This window comes from Artibeus jamaicensis, unplaced genomic scaffold (genome assembly GCF_021234435.1).
Source record: "Artibeus jamaicensis isolate MK-2021 breed Jamaican fruit bat unplaced genomic scaffold, CSHL_Jam_final contig_519, whole genome shotgun sequence".
Taxonomy (NCBI): domain Eukaryota; kingdom Metazoa; phylum Chordata; class Mammalia; order Chiroptera; family Phyllostomidae; genus Artibeus; species Artibeus jamaicensis.
The window spans coordinates 10,943,413-10,959,986 of record NW_026521871.1 but is presented as its reverse complement, the minus strand read 5'-3'; the positions used below and the strand labels follow the sequence as shown (position 1 = coordinate 10,959,986).

The window sequence follows — 16,574 nt, the reverse complement described above, 5'->3', positions numbered from 1 at the left end:
TTACAGAAAGATTCCATGAAAGGTTCCTTTAAATAGTGAGCTCCCCCACTGCATTAAAATGATGATTCAATTTACAGAAATTCACTTTGCATGCAGCTCTTCAGGACCGTGTCTGTGGAGGAAAGCAAGCCACACCTGATTTTTTTAAACCACGGCCTAAATGCTGTTCAGGACGGCTGCTGCCACATCTCTCTAGTCTCTTGATAATTTCCACTCTCTTCAGACTTCCTTCCTACTTCCTCTCTCTGAGTGTTGAGTAGACAATCTGGGTGGTGGTCAACAGCTGCTGGCTTCCACCCTGCCGCGGCTGCATTTCATTAGTGGGTAAACTGATTGCTCTGCGTATGTTTACGTGTGGGTGTGGTTGTACGAGTCTGTGCACTCTGTGCACTGTGGCTGTAGATGCAGATACACACAAGCCATTATCTCACTCCCAGCCCACCCTAAATTTATTCCTGCTGTGAGTTATAAATGGAAGGTTCCAATCGCCTGCTGGATATGGCCTTCCAATAATATGTGCCCCGAATTCTGGCTCCCCGTCTTCTTTGTGTTTGTTTATATGTTACTTACCCTTGCATCAAAAAACTTCTCCAGACCCCAGGCCTGAGTCCCATTATCCAGACACGAAACCCTCCTCTTCCTCTGTGGCCTAGAAAGCCCCAAATGGTTTTCTGATTTAGAAAATTAAATATAATCTGACTCTTGTGGCAAGCTATGAAATTCCCGACCAACAGACGCTCCCATTAAATATATAACATACACAACATCTAAAAGTATTACCAATCTAGCATGAACTTGAATTATAGAGGCATTCAGTGCCCCTTGGGTAAGATCACCAGCTTCTTCCCAGGCACTCACAATTGGGCAATTTTCCAGTGGACCATAAAGCTCCCAGGAATGCTGACTGGCACACGTGTTTGAATTTCTGTGCTCTGGAAAAGTAACTTAATGCAGGGAAGGGTGTCTTAAAGAGATGGTATCCCCTTTTCTCTGTGCATGGCCTTCTCCCACATAGAATAATTCCAATAATTTTGCCAGCACAGAACACAAGTATCAACTCTATTTCATTATGGTATTTAAAAAATCTCAACATACATTTCTTCCCAGGAATATTTATTTTTAACAGACATACCTCTTTTTCTTTTTCTTTTTTTACTTTTGGAAAAGGCAAAATGAGGCAGCAGTAACAGTGAACATATTGGCCCTACTCAGACATGGTCTTCTGGCCTAAAGTGATAATTCACTTTGAGATGAAAGTTCTCATGCTGGTGAGCTGTCAAACAGCTCTTTTCCTTCTGTCTTCTCGGCCTCATTGGTTTGAGCCAAGGGTCCCCCACGGTACTGGGCTGTGATAGCTGCATAGGTACAGCCGTAGATGGCAGCCACCAACATCATGAGACACAGGATCCCACACGCAACCCCAGTGATGATAACAGTGACCACAGCGTGACGCAGATTAGTCGGCCTGGGCTTGGGTTTGAGCTCACACTCAGAGTGGTCTCGCTCCTCCATGCTGTGGCTCTCAGGAGGCCTCGAGACAGCCCAGTGGGCTGAAGCCAGCTGCTGCACCTGGGAGGACTCCAGATCTGCAGAAGGGAAAGGGCAGGGCTGGTATAGCTCATGAGGGATTTTAAGGAGGTCCTTTCCCTTCCAGGTGTCCGGTGATGCACAGATAATACTGTCCGTTACTCCCCCTTTAAAAAAACAGAAGCAAAGGATGGTCATAGAGTCTGATACAACTGAATTCCAAAATCCTCAGTCTGTGAAATTGAGGCAGATGGAATTTATAAAGCACCTTTTATTTTTCTGGAGTCAAAGAACTTAACAACCATATTTTATGATTTTAGGATTTCTAAATTGGCCAAATGCTAAAAATGCCACACACAAAATTGGCAATTATGTATGACCAAAAATTCATTGAAAGCCTGGTCACCTTTACCTGATAAATGCTGAGGCAAAAGCAATTCAAAAGCTGACAAGAAGGGGCTTTCCTGAGGCCAACCCGAGGGCTCTCACACCCCTAATGAACCCCCTATATAAGAAAACCTATTGTACTAAGTTCCCACTGGAAATGCAAAAAAAAAAAAAGATAAAATAAAATAAAACAAACATCCTTTGTTGCGATGTTATGTGTTAATTACCAAGACCCTATGTGACTGGCAATACTCTTCAGTGATGCTAACTGGGAGGTCATGGTCTTTGAGTGTCATGCGTATCTGAAGATTTGGCAATAATATGAGCTAAATTCATGGGATTATGTACAATTAACTTGTCTGAGGCCTTAAAACATTTAGTACTTTGAGTACTGAACTTTCCAGTGGATTATTAGGCCCAGTTTCTATTCTCTGTAAGGCAATTGATTTCCTCAGGTACGTGGACTATGTAGAGGATTTGGGTACCTAGTAATTATTTTCGAGAAAGAGCACTGGGCTGACAGATTCTGTCCTGGCCAAGTTTGACCACCAATTTACTCTTTGACCTCAGGCAAATAAACTTCACTGACTGAATTTTTGCCATTAAAAACATCATGTTGGATACATCAAGTTGTATCCAACTTGATAGTTTATAAAGCGCTGTTAGATTTGTCCTGCCAACCCTGCTATAGTGGGTATTTCTTGTCCAAGGTCACCCAGGTCAAAAGTGGACGGAACCATATCCACACCCAGTTCACTCCCTTGATCCCAGTTTTTCCCACTGTGCTCAGTATCTGTTTCTACTTCCTGCTCTCTCTATTTTCTCCTTTCTGGAGTGTCCTGAGCTCAGCCGAGCTAACACAATGACCCTCAGTAAAGTTCTTTGCCTGGGCAGAGCCCAACCCCTGTGACCTTGGCTGCCATAAACTTGGACCCCAGGATGGCTGTGGAGCCTGGCACCACTCTTAGCCAAGTTAGATTGGAGATTCTTTGTATGTATTGTTAGGTGAACCATGAAATAATAGCAGAAAGGCATGAGCGGGAGGTCTCCACTTCAGTGTTAGTTGAACTCTCTCTTGCTTTCCACAGCACTGCAGAATTTGGGGAGTGCCTTTACATCCATTCTATCTGAGCCTTATACACAAAGTTCTATGTGGTCCCATTAGTAATTGGGGCTGTTCTGCAGTACATGGGTCATCTGTCCCAGGTCCCATTGGGGTTAGTGGCTATGGCAAAATTCACCTCACTCCTTTTTTGCTAGTACTGCTTGAAACTGAATCTGAAACTACTAGTCTCTTGGGCCCTTCCTAGCTTCTCCAGTGATCTCCTAAGGCAAGAGCCCCAACTCCAAAACAAAAAAAAATTACAGGGGAATTTTCTCTTTTTCTGAACTGCTGTGTGAGAGACCAGGAATACAGGATGGCTACTCCAGAGGAACCCAGGGTGCCACCAAACTGCACCATGATGAAAAATCCCTGCCTCATGGACCATTTTATGCTGTGCCCTAGAGCTTGTTGGAAGGCCAGAGAGATAGAAATGAAGTGTGGGGCTTTGAGAAGAAGTAATGACACTCAGCCTGGCCAAAGAGCACTGAGACTTCTACCAGGGGAGGAAAACCCACCTCCCAAAGTTACCAGCAGTTCCATCAGCTAGCTTATTCCAAGACTGGGGTGGGTCACCCAGTTTCTCCAGGCTTAAGCACTGTCTTTCTCCAGTTCCAAGCTTCCTTCTGCTTAATGGTAGAGTGGGAGGCATGGCCTTGGGACCCAGCGGTGAGTAAATACACAGACTAGAGCCTGGGACATGGCTTGAAGGCAGGAGTTGTGGCCACCAAGAGCTCCATGGTCTCCTGTGCAGCTGTGTCTGCAACCTGGATTGACCTCCCAGCCTTCCACCCCAGAAGGCAAGTCTGCTGATGATAGTTGAGGGTCCCACACCCTTCTAGATTCATGGAAGCTGACAAAGCAAGAAGCCCTGGCTTGTGAAGCACTCATTACCCCCCATATGGCCACTAGTAATTCTTAACCACTGTCTTGGAAGAAATTTGATATAAATATTGAGTCTGACCATTTCTTTGCTGTGCAATGCTAAACAAATTACTTGACCATTCTGTGCATCTGACTGCTCATCGGGAAAGTGGGAGGGGGAAATAATGAAGTTCACCTCACAGGGACTCAGTTGGATAATGTCAAGTATTTAGCACAATACCTAGCCCCAAATAAATGTTTTATACAGTTAGCTATTGGCATAAAGATGATCTATTACTTGTGAATGGAGAGAGAGGAATACTAATTACAAAATATGTGCCCATGTTTTTGTGGAGGAGACATTATTAAGTATTCACCAGAGCATGTGTTTCAGCTGTTGGGCCCACAGGAAGATGAAATTTCTTTACCCTTTGTGGTCAGGTTGGGACCATGTGACAGTTCTGGCCACTGGAACCAGTGAATGTCACTTCTAGGCCACAAAGCTCCCTTAATCCTCCAAGTACTTTATTCCCATTTGGTGTTAACCATAGTGGCCATGAAGTCACATTGGCAATGTCAAAAGCGGGAAGGGGCTTAAGTCCTTGAATGATTGCATAGACCCCAGTTGCCCTGGACTCTGACACAAGTGGTTTTTATCTTGTACATCACTGAGGTAGCCTGTCCTTACTAATACTGCTGGGGTTTCTATCTGTTTATGTATCGTGTTGTAAATGAGGTCTTGGCCAATACCGAGTCCCTTATTTTACCTTTAGTCGATACATCAGTAGTCAGATTGTCTCCAACATTTAGCATCTGTTTGGTTTTTTTCCTAGTTATTTTGGGCCACCCAGTTTTTGTGATCCCAAATCAATTTGACCTTCCACAGAAAGGCTGTTGTCTGTGCTGGACAGCTCTGCAGGAGGGAGCATTGAACGGAGTGAGTCAGGAATCTGAGGACCAGGTCAGGTTTTGGGAAATTTTTAGCTTTACACTGTCAGTGTCCACCTGGTGACCCCAAGAGCTGGTGATGGGCATGGCTGTCAAAGGTCACCAGTGAGTTTGTGACAGAGTACAGGGAGCTCCACTCCATTCTATGTTCCTTCTAATGTACTGGACCTAGGAACTATTTTTTTTTTTTTTGGTCAAGAAGACACCTTACAGGCAAGAACAGGCTGGAAAGAGGTATTCCAAGTCATGAAATCTAAAGATCTACAACCAAGATTGCTCTATCCAGCAAAACTTTCATTCAGAATGGAAGGACAGATAAAGTGCTTCTCAGATAAGATCAAATTCAAGGAGTTCATCATCACCAAGCCCTTATTATGTGAAATGTTAAAGGGACTTACCTAAGAAAAAGAAGTTAAAAAAGCATGAACAGTGAAAGGACAGCAAAGTCACAGTTATTAACAACCATACCTAAAACAAAAGAAAACTAAGAGGACAGCTAGATCAGGAGTGGAAACATAGAAATGAAGATCTCAAGGAGGGTTAGCAACAGGGGAGTGGGAGGAGGAGAAGGGGGGAGAAGTACAGAAAATAAGTAGCATAGACAGTAGATAGAAAATAGATGGGGGCAAAAATAGTATGGGAAATATAGAATCTAAAGAACTTGAGACACATGGTCATAAACTAAAGGGGGGGTAATGGTGGGGACGGGAGGGTAGGGTGAAGGGGTATGAAGGGGGGAATAAAACAACTGTAATGGCATAATCAATAAAAAAAGAAAAAAGAAATCTTCTTTGATCAAAACTATTTTTTTGATGATTTGACTTATGCTTACCATTTAGTCTAAAACACAATAGCTGAAGACACCTAGAGGTGCAAAGTTTTATTTACAACCTCTTATAAGAAAGTTTTTTGCCACAGAATATAGCCCTCATTGTAGGTCAACTTCAGGATTAGCTGTGTAGTGATAAGCTGCCTCATACTACTGAGAGGGATTCTCAACTCAGCATTGTGTCCTTGAACACATGTCGTGCTCCAACTCACTTCCTCCTGTGTAGCTGCTGCCACCCTCCGGGCTCTGCTGGTTCATGTGTGCAGCTCTGATATCCTCCTGAATTATAGGCTCGCACGCACATCCACCAATGCAACAGCTCCCCTTGATATGAAATGGCCATCTCAAAGTTGACCTTCCTCAAACTGAAGCCTTATTTACCACCTCACACACACACACTCGCTCACTTTGCCCTCCCCCCACCCTGCAGTCTGCCCCTTACCAGCAATCCTCCATTTATCCAGTTACTCCTGCAGGACAAAAAATTTGAACTTCCCACGATTGCTCTCTTTTCTTTACCTCTAAGTCCACCCTATTAGCAATTTCTGTCAGTTCAATATTTCAAACAGCTGCCAATGTTTGATCCCTTCTCAGCACCCTGGTTTGGGCCACTACAATCTCTTTCCTGGGTGAATGAAATTACTTTCTCCTCGTTCCCCTCCTTAGTTGGCAGTGTCTGGTCTGGTCAGCTGTCCCTAGAGTCAACAGAGTGACCTTTTAAATTGTAATCAGATCATATTGTTCCGCTAACTAAAATGCAAGAGCTTTTGATCTCACCTAAAATAAAATCCAAATGTCTCACCCTGCTCTGCACCTTCCTACATGACTCAGCCCCTGAGTGCTTGTGCTGCCTTATCTCTGTCTGCTCTTTCTCTCCCTTTCTCTGCTCCAGATGCCCTCTTGCTCTTCAGTCAAGCCGAGCTTACTCCCCTGTCAGGCCCACTGCCCTTGCTGTTCTTTCCCTCAGTGGCTCTTTTCTCCTGCCCAGGTTCTGCTCCCCCGTGTCATCTCCTTGAATAGGTCTTCCCTGGCCTTCCCGTCTAAAGTGGAACCCCCATCCCATCACCACTTCTCCCCTACCCCTGCCTCACTCTTTCCCTAGCACAAATTGCTTTCCGAATATGGATATTTACCTTATTCAACGTCTGTTTCTCTACTGCCAGAATTCAACCTTTGTGGTGACAGGGATTTTCTTGTTGAATGACCTTTTCTCAGTGCCTAGAAAAGTGGCTGGCATATAAGAGGCACTCAAATATAGCAATGAATGAATGAACCACTGTGATGGAGAGGAAAGGACATAGGGCCAAGACGCAAAATCCATTCATTCTGTTCTCATCTGAATTTTACTCTGTCATCTTGGGCAAATTGCTGAACCTCTCTGTGCTTCCATTTCTCATCAATAACAATCTAATATTGAGTCAGAAGGGGTTGGCAAAGTTTTCTATAAAGGACCAGATAGTTAATATTTTAAGCTTTGCCATATATATCAAAACTATTCAAGTTTACCCTTATATTGTAAGACAGTCACAAAGAATACATAATAAATGGGCATTGATGTGTTCTAATAAAACTTTCTTTACCAAAACAGGAGGTGGGCAGGATTTGGCCCTTGGACTATTGTTTGCTGACTCCTGAGTGATTCCCAGAGCCCCTCATATTTAATATTCTAGGATCTCTTGCTTCGATTTGACATCTGGTTAAAGAAATGGTAACCTTAGAGAAGGCTCCCTATTGCATCTAACTTCAAAAACTGGTACTTGCTAAGGCAAAAGGATAATTTTAGAGAAAATTTATAGCTGTCAAAGGGGTAAAGGCAGATAGAGAAGGAGACGAGTTGCAAGGAGAGATGCCATGCTCCAGGTGGATCATACTTGAGAACAGAATTTGATGCCACTGTGGAATTTAGCCATTATTCAGATGGAGATCAAATTTCCCTCCTTCTTAAGAGCCTACAGTTTCCAGATAAATAATTTAATGTTGTTGTCATTCAAAAAGTGGAAAGTAATCTCCATGAACCATATTTGTAGGTGAATTTAAATACCTGAATTTAAACACCCTTTAATGACTTGCTTGCTTCTTTTTCCACACTGTAAAGTGATGTCAATGTGAAAAAACAAAATTATGCTGGCCCGTTACACACACCTCAATGTGCTTTCTAATGCAGAGAACAGATGAGCTTCGCCCTACTGACACACAGGTGGAGGTTTCCAAACAGATGTTACTGACCTTTATAGATAAATTTCTCCAGCCAGAGTTTAAGACCAAACAAGTGGCAATTGCATTTCCAGAGGTTGTCCTTGAGAAATAAAACCTTTACACTGGGCATGGATTCCAGGATCCCTCGATCCAGCCGCTGAAGCCGGTTTTGTTGGACTGCAAATACAGTTAGGTTCTCCCAACGCTCACCCAGGGAGGTGGGAAGGTGGCTGATGTTGTTGGATGACAAATCAAGCTCCCTCAGCTGTGAGAGGGAATGGAAATGTCTGCTTTCAAGGGAATGCAGGGAGTTCTGGGTTAAGTTTAAGACCTGCAAGTGCTGAAGTCCATGGAAAGCTCCAGGGGCCAGGTTTGAAAGGGAATTGTTGCGCAAGTTCAAGGTCCTGAGCTGTGGTACCGACCTAAATGCAAAAGCAGGAAGCTGGTGTATCTGGTTATCTTGTAAATGCAGCGTTAGAGTCTGAGGAGGCAAATTGGGAGGAATTTCAGCCAGACCTTGCTGGCTGCAGTCTACAGAATTTGAGGTGGAGTGACAGTGGCACTTCTCTGGGCAGCTGTACACCATCCGGAGCAGGAAAATCACACTTGAAAGCAGGAGCAGTTCACCTATGACAAACAGAAAGCAACTGAGATGGGAATCAGTTTGTAAGTGGCACACTCATTTCTTCTCCCTTGAAATCACAGGTAATGCAATTCTGAGCCAGCTAACCCCTTCCACACCATGGAGGAGAGGTTCTGAAGGAGAGATTCTATTGTTTATCATCTTTCCTAGAGTTGGCCTAGACCGAGTATATCCCCAGTGTCAGTATGCTGTAAAAGTATGCTCCAGATCAATACAGTCCATTAGAACTTTCTGTGGTGATGGAAACCGTCTGTATCTGATGTCCATTATGGTAGCCGCTGTCTATGTGTGGCTACTGGGCTCTGCAATGTGACACTCATAGTCCAGAAAATGGACTGTTACTTGCATTTAACTTTAATTGATTTAAATGCAAAGGTCTCATGGTGCCATGGGTAGCATATTGGATAGGGCAGGTCTAAAGCGTTCCTATATACTGATGTTCATCATTGCAGATGTACTATCCCACGAGTGATGCTTGCCCCCCCCCTTATTCAAGAACTCTGTAAAACTACAGAAATACATTAAGAATAATATAATAAGCACCCATGTTCCTATAATACAATCATTTATGGGTTGTCCTACTCTTTTTCTTTTCTATTTTAATTCAAAGAAACTATGAATTGCTGATAGAGTTGAGCTCCCTTTGATTAGCACGCAAGCCATGCTTTCCCTCCCTGCACCCACCATACTGATGTATCCCACTCTTTAAAAACAGACCTTAATAACAACACCAACAGCAAATAACCTTACAGCATATGTTTTGAGCCAGGCACCATTCTAGCTGCTTTATAGATAGCAGTCAATAATTAAATCTAATTAATTTAATTATTGATCTATAATATAAAAACCAATTTAATCCTCATAACTTTATAAACCTGGTTCTGTTAGTATCTTTATCTTGAAGATGAGGAAACTGAGGCATGGAGAATAGCTTAAAGGGTAGCTTCAAATCACTTGCCCAGGATTATACATATGTAAGTGGAAGAACCATGATTTGAACCCAGGCAGTCTACTTCCAGAACCTATCAGGGTTTCACTGCCTGTCAAATACTTTTACCTGCAAACACACATACATGCACAATACTATTTTTCTAGTGGTTTTTAAAAACCTACATATATACAATCAGCATGCTTTATTCTGCAATTCTATCCATTTAAACCTTATCTATCCATATGGATACATAGAGTGCTAATTTATTTCTTTTAACTACTGTACAATATTTTGTGGTGAGGCCATGTCATTTATTATTTAGCTGTTCCCTTACTGATGAGCATTTGAGTTGCTAAAGTTTTTCTTAATTATAAATGATACTGCAAAGAGCATTCTTGCACAGAGCTTCTTGGCTGTGAGGAACTTGGCTGTGAGGAAATGTGGAAGAGGGGGTCTAGAATCAACAGGAGCCTCCCTGCAGGGTTCAAATGGGATGGTGAGTTTTTTAGACACTTCTAAGTCATTCTCCAATCTCCAGAGTAGCTATATCACTCCCTTATTTTTTTTCCCAGAGACTCAAATTTCAAAATATGGCCAACAATGTCAATGACATTTTGTCAAATTGGTAGAGGAATTCACAAGTCCACATAATAATATTGAAAACTCAAGGTAATTATCTACGCATAAAAAATAATCTTGAAAGAGGTTTACTCACTTGTTTGTTTCTGGCCTTAACTAGGGTCAGTCAAATGCAGCTGCTAAAGGCACTGGAGCCTGTTCCTTGAATTTTCTACTGACATGAACGGTGCTTTAGGGCAACAGGAAAAACGTTCAGGGAGCCTCCTGAGGGAGGTTCTGCTATTCGGTTTCCCTCAACGGATGCAGAACATCATAGTTCCCTTCCCTCTTCCAAAATATAATAGAGAAAAATCCTTGTTTTCTTTTCTATAATTTTGCAAATAGTCTAAATGACTTCTTTCAAAGCCAGACAATCTTCTCATCAGAGATGACTCAACACTTACACTTTAGCTGTGGATCTCAAGCATTAATTAGTGTAAGAAATCAAATCTTCATTGAGAGCACATTTTCCACAGAAGCCACTAATCTATTGATGAAAGGCTTGTCTCTGAGACTGCAGCCAGTTTGTTCATTCTTTCTTTTGTCCCAATCTACCCTCCTCTGAAGGGGGTGCTCTATGAACTCCAACTTGAAACAAGGTGTTTTGTATGAAATGGCCGGTAACATACCAAATGCATATCTGATCATGGCTGGGCACATTTGTCCACATGCCCTGCCTCTGACCCATCTTGGCACAAGCATTACCTCTCTCATCACAGACATTTTTTATCTGTTTGGTCTTTAAAGAAAGATAACCTGAAAATAGGTTTCCCACACACACACCTTTTCGAGGGGATCCCATTCCTTTCTTAGGGAATTTTCTCAGGGGTGAGGGGCTCACCTTTCATGACTGAGTCTCTGCAGGCTTCCGTGTTGAACCCACAGCACACCTTTATTAATTGGCAGATCAGCAAACAGAGGTCATGGCAAAGGAGTCCAGCCTTTCATTCGCTTTTTCTGAATCCTGCTTGTGCTTTTCTTCAATGCCGAAAACAGTGGTGGCTTTCAGGAGACTGCTTATTTAAGCAGTCCTTCCCTTGTCTCCATCTGGCCGGGATTGTTTTCCGTGAGAGGATCTTTTGACAGCGCCCCTCTTCTTTCTGAAAGTGTTGGCCTCCCAAGACCATCCCTGCCTTTCCCATTCAGATGACGAGCCACAGAAAGAACGTTTGTCAAACTCCGGTGAACAGCTGTAGCATTCAAACATGACCCCGCTGGCTCAGGCTTTTTGATTATTTAATCTGCTTGAAGTCCAGGGCACCAAAATAAAACTGCCTTCTTAATCCGGCTGTGGCTTCTGAATTCTGTTGACTTAGTAACCGTGCTGTGTCAACCCTCGGTGGGTTGGGGGAGGCTTGCCGTGGACCCTGGAGCTAGGGGTCTAGCAACAGAGCCAGCAGAGTGTGTAATATGAGGACAAATTGGCCTGCTGGAGGCTGACACGGTTTCCACAGTGCACTTGTTTGGTCATCGAAGGCTTATTCAGCCAACATCCGTGGGGATTAGCTGTGTTGACAGGGCCTTGATGCCCTGAAATTCATAACCATGGTTCCCTTTAGCGGACATCGTGGTCTATTCTCCCTGGTGCCACAAATACTTCTCAGCTGCTTCTTTGCTTCCCCCTCCTCCCCCTCCTACCACCTCCACCACCACTGAATTGACCTTTTGGTTCATGTGACTTTGGAAATACTTCTCAATCTTTCACCATTTCCCTGATTTTTCACATATAAAACAATAAAGCTGTCCCTGTGAGCAGCGGGTGTCAGTGAACTGTGACTGTTCTCTAATTGAAGCTGTTGGGAACTTTCCCCCTGGGGACTGAAACATGTCTTTGAACGTGCAAATCCCCTGACATTTGCTGTGCTGGGAATGCCTAAAGCTGCCCTTCAACATGCTGGATGCTCTGTGTGGCCAGTGACTACTTGTAGAAGGAAACACGTGCTTTTCTTGAGGTAGTGTGGACTCCCTGGCCTCAGGCAGGATAATAGGGCAGCTGAGTCTGGATTTGAATCTGGCTTCTTCATTCACCAGCTCCATGTCTCTGGGCAAGTGACTTGCACCCTAGGATCCTGAAATCCTCAGAGAGTAATGGGATAATAGGGGTCCTTGCTTGACAAGATTGTTCCAGAGTTAAATGAAGGAATACATGTCATGGCCCAGAGTGCCTTAATAGATGTGCACAAGTACCCAGGAGAATGTCTCCCAGGACCTTCATGCTGCTGGCTTTCAACAGCTGACCTTGACTTGACTGGTGGAGGGAGGTTCTGATGAAAGAGCTAGAGCCCTGGCCCCTCAGGCCACTCTGGTGCTACCAAGGGAAGAGACCCTTTGTGAATGAAGTTGAGAAATTGCATTGGGACTGTCCCTAATAGCCTGTTCTTTGGGATCCTTCTTCTCCTTTAGCCAAGCCCGTTCTGTCCCAGAGAACCCAGTGTTCTGATCGTGCACTTCCTGAAAAATCTGCTTTACTCGGCTGTCATCTTTTTACCTCCAACATTGTTGAGCATGGGAGAGACAGCGGGGCGGGGGAGGGGGGGGAAGACAGGTGTAGGCTACAGGGAGCCATTTAAATCTTAACAGGGGCTAAACGGGTCCATCCTTCCTCTTTTCCTCCACACCATCTGGTCTATTTTCAGGTGCAGAGAACTTAATAATAATCATTCCTTGATGATCCATGACTATGGATGGCTCTTATGTAGCCTTCAGTAATTAATTGATCATAATATAACAAGCACCTGTAAACTTAACACTCACTGTAAGAACTAGAAAGTTCCCAATAACACATATCAACGTGTGTGCCTCTGTCTTTTCCAGGGGTCAACAAACATTTTTTGTAAAGGGCTTGATAGTAATGGAGAGTGTTACAGTCTTTGTCATAACCACTCCACTCAGATGTAGCGAGAAGCCAGCAACAGACAATTCATAAGAAAGGATGTGCCTGTGCTCCAATAAAACCATATTTACAGAAACAAGTGGAGCGCTGGATCACCCCATAGGGCACAGTTTGTAAACCCTGCTCTAGCTCATTCTGTCACCCTTGCTGTCACTGCTCCACCATCACCTGTCCCCACCCCCAACTTCTTCCACCCAGCCGGACATGTCCATCATCTTCCTCCTCATCTATACAATGAGGAATTTGAATAGGATGATCTTTATGGCCCTGTTACATGTAAATGCTTATTGTTATGGTCAGAATGCCTGAGTAAACTTGAAAGGCCCTGTATTTAGACTTTAGGGGGTGTTGAACAAACAGAACTTGAGCATCTCTTTGGGATAGCAGAACTTTTTAGCTATGTTCTGCAGGACCCAACTCGGTCTATATCTTGAGGACTTAGAATCCTGAAAAACATAAACTCACTGACAGCACAGCTGGTGTAGGAGTCCAAGACACCTGCAGGTAACTTCAGACAACCAGGGGCATCTGCAGTTAAGGCCGAACTGGTGGCTAAGTGAGGGTGCACACTTTCATGTTGCTTATACCCTAAAACTGCATGGCCTTAGGCTACGACAGAATCTCTCTGAGCCTTAGTTCCTCATCTGTAGGATACAGATAATACCTACCTCATAGGATCCAGAAAGGATCAAGTGATATACGTTAAGTGCACATCATAGACCTGGTAGAGACCTGCAAAGCAAATGATCAAAGTGGCATTTCTCATTAGCAGGGTGTATTCTTGGACCTCAAAGAGTCTGGACTGATTGCTCCCACCTAAAATGTGAATACCCTGGGAACACACAGAAAACCCCCACAGCTATGGGTTCCTGGGAGCAGTGACTTACTACTCAAAGGAGTTCTCTGGTTCTCTTTTGCTCCTGCTGACTCTAACTGTTGATTTTAAAATGGGCAGTGCACACTCAGACAGTGAAGGACTTTGAATGCAGAGGCTGAATGATTTATTCCATCTGACCTCAGCCCAGAGAACAAAGGTAGGGTGTGCGATCAGCATGCTAATGCCTGCAGCATCTTCCTTCCCTCCCTCCCTCAGTGAACCAGATCCCAGAAGTGCAAGTCAATGTTGCACACATAAGAATGACCAGAGACAGATGCCAAATATCAGGTCAGGCCAAGCCACACCCCAGAGGTGCTTCTGGTACCAAGACCTAGTCAAGAACCTAGTTCCCCATGCAGAAACTTGCTTCAGAAACACCCTCGGAGATTGTTGTTACTGTCACACTGAGATTTCAAGAATTTCCTAGCTTCTGTATATTTCTGATACATATGTATAATATATACACATATATTTTTTTGTATTTTGTTCATGTACTTTGTTATTCAGAATGTTTCTTAACATAAAGTATTTAACATTTCACTTCCCTCCAAAAAAATCAGCAATTACTAACTCTTAAAGTTAATTAGGTCTTAAAATTCAGCAAAAAGCTTTTTCTCCCAGGTAGTGATATACAGCTATTTTAAAAGAGTTAGAGTTAAAAAATATGTTAGAGTTAAAAATATTCACCTGGGAGGATACTCAGAATAAGTTGTTAGGTTAAATAAAGCAATTTGAATGGGGAATGCATGTTGTGCCATCCCATTTGTGTTAAGGAAAGAAAGTCACTGGTGGGGTTATAGCCCTAAAAAATGTGCATCGGTTTGTCTGAGATAAAATAGCCTGATCACCCGTGGGGGCAGGGAAAATTTAGAAGAAGAAAGGAAAATTACATTTTTCTGCTTCCACCTCTGCATATTCAACTTGCTGCAACAAACATGTATTCCAGCTATAATTTTAAAAACACAAGGAAGAAAAGCTGGCTTTTGTTAAGTAGCAAGTAAAGGTTATTTTGTTTACTGGACGATTTAAAATGACTTATTTTCCAGTGACTTTCTGAGTTATATAGTTACATATAGCATTGCTACAGTTTACCTCCTCTCACTTCACAAGGATTAGCCCTAAAGGTGACATCTGTCTTTCTCTGCCAAGTGATCTCGGCATGTGACCAAACCATACAATGCATATGAATGTTTCTTCCAGTTTTATCATCTGCTTTGGTAAAATTCTGGCAAAGTACTCCCCCATTCCTGTCAGTGGGCCCCCATCCAAAGCAGGTGCTGTGATGATCCAATTCAAGGGGGGCAGCCACGCTGAGGGAGAACTGCAGCCCAGGATTGTAGGAAGGAAGCCCTTGGCTCCACCGATCCAAGCAGAAATGTTATTTGGTTGAGAAGGAAATACGGTATTTCCCTAGGAATTGTGGATGCACAAACAGCACCCAGGTACACAATTTAGAAAGAGCTACTTAAAAGGCCTCAGTATCATTTCCTTCCTTCCTTCCTTCCTTCCTTCCTTCCTTCCTTCCTTCCTTCCTTCCTTCCTTCCTTCCTTCCTTCCTTCCCTCCCTCCCTCCCTCTTTGGTTATATAAAACATATGGCAAGAAAACTAGGAATTTGTTTTAAATGTAAATTATATCATTATTTAGTGCTTGCAGTGGGCCAGACATTGTTAAGGATTTGTATTAGTTAAAGTAATGTAACTGCTATAACAAATAAACCTCAAATCTCAGTGGCTTAGCATGACAGCAGCTTACTTACTGCCTTGAACACAGTGCAGTTCAGGTTGGTGAGGGCCGGGCTCCATGCAGTCACTCACGAACCTGGCTCCTTCCATCTCATTGCTTTGTCCCCCCCATAGTTCTCAGAGTCCTTCTATCAGCAGGCTCAGAGGGGAAGAAGATGGGATCGGGCATGGGCCAGGCCTGGAGATGGTATTTATCCCTGCTTATATTTCGTTGGCTAGAATTAAATCACATGACTGTATTTAACTGCAAGGGAGTCTGTGAAATATAGTCTAGCTAAGTGCTGTTCACTAGTCTGTAAGTTTATGATGGTTTCTTATATTTTTCCCATTGTTTCTATAATACCATGTAGTAAGTTCATTAAATAAATGCTGAATGAATGAATGAATAACAGGCATAGAAAAATTAAGTAACTTGCCCAAAGTCTTCAGCATATTTATTGTAAACACATGGATTGTGAGTACCCATGTTAGGTACAATTTCAGGGAACCTATAGTTTTATATTTTATGTCTTGAGGTCCTTTTTCTAAAATAAAATTCATTCTGTATGACAGTAAGATTTAAATTTAATTATCTGGAAGCTCTAGCTAACTAAGGAGAACACACTTTCCTTCTGAGCAGTTAGTTCAGTGGAGAATCAAGGCTGCCCTACAATTTCTGTAGTGAAGGTGGGGAGGGCATGTGCACCTCCTCATTCTCACTGACCTTTTTGCTAAGGTAAAAATCCAGGTCCGAGAGCTAACTATGGTGATTCAAATTACTTTACATGACTCTAGAATTTAAAGTCTCTTTACTTGGCCTCAAGATACCTGATAAAATTAGTGGAGTAGTAATTATGAGATGTGTGTCTTCTGCCTCCTTAAAACTAAGGAAGACAGTGTCCAAAGAGTATGAGACTGTTTTTCAGCATCCACTTGTCCATGGAGCCCAGGTATGAGCTAGGTGCTGTGGAAATTAGAAAAGACACAGCACTTTGGTTCTTGGTCTTCGAAGGATTTACCAGTTTGTAGGCTGCTA

The 16,574-nt window shown here is 43.1% G+C and overlaps 2 protein-coding genes across 2 annotated transcripts in view; one reads left to right on the top strand and one right to left on the bottom strand.

The window, feature by feature from the left end:
* Positions 1–16,574, top strand: part of CACNA2D3 (calcium voltage-gated channel auxiliary subunit alpha2delta 3) — an 864,587-nt gene that overhangs the window by 702,744 nt on the left and 145,269 nt on the right. The gene's annotated exons all lie outside the window — the stretch shown is intronic.
* LRTM1 (leucine rich repeats and transmembrane domains 1) lies at positions 1,107–11,257 on the bottom strand. The gene is made up of 3 exons (XM_037134787.2): positions 10,887–11,257; positions 7,884–8,480; positions 1,107–1,694 (listed from the first exon to the last, which is right to left on the bottom strand). The coding sequence occupies exons 1-3, from the start codon at positions 10,891–10,893 to the stop codon at positions 1,261–1,263; spliced, it is 1,038 nt and encodes a 345-aa protein (XP_036990682.2). The 5' UTR covers positions 10,894–11,257; the 3' UTR covers positions 1,107–1,260.

Coding starts and splice junctions, on each gene's coding strand:
- LRTM1 (XM_037134787.2), bottom strand. Junction 1,695..7,883: donor GGAGAAATTTATCTATAAAG/GTCAGTAACATC, acceptor GTTTTTTTAAAG/GGGGAGTAACGGACAGTATT.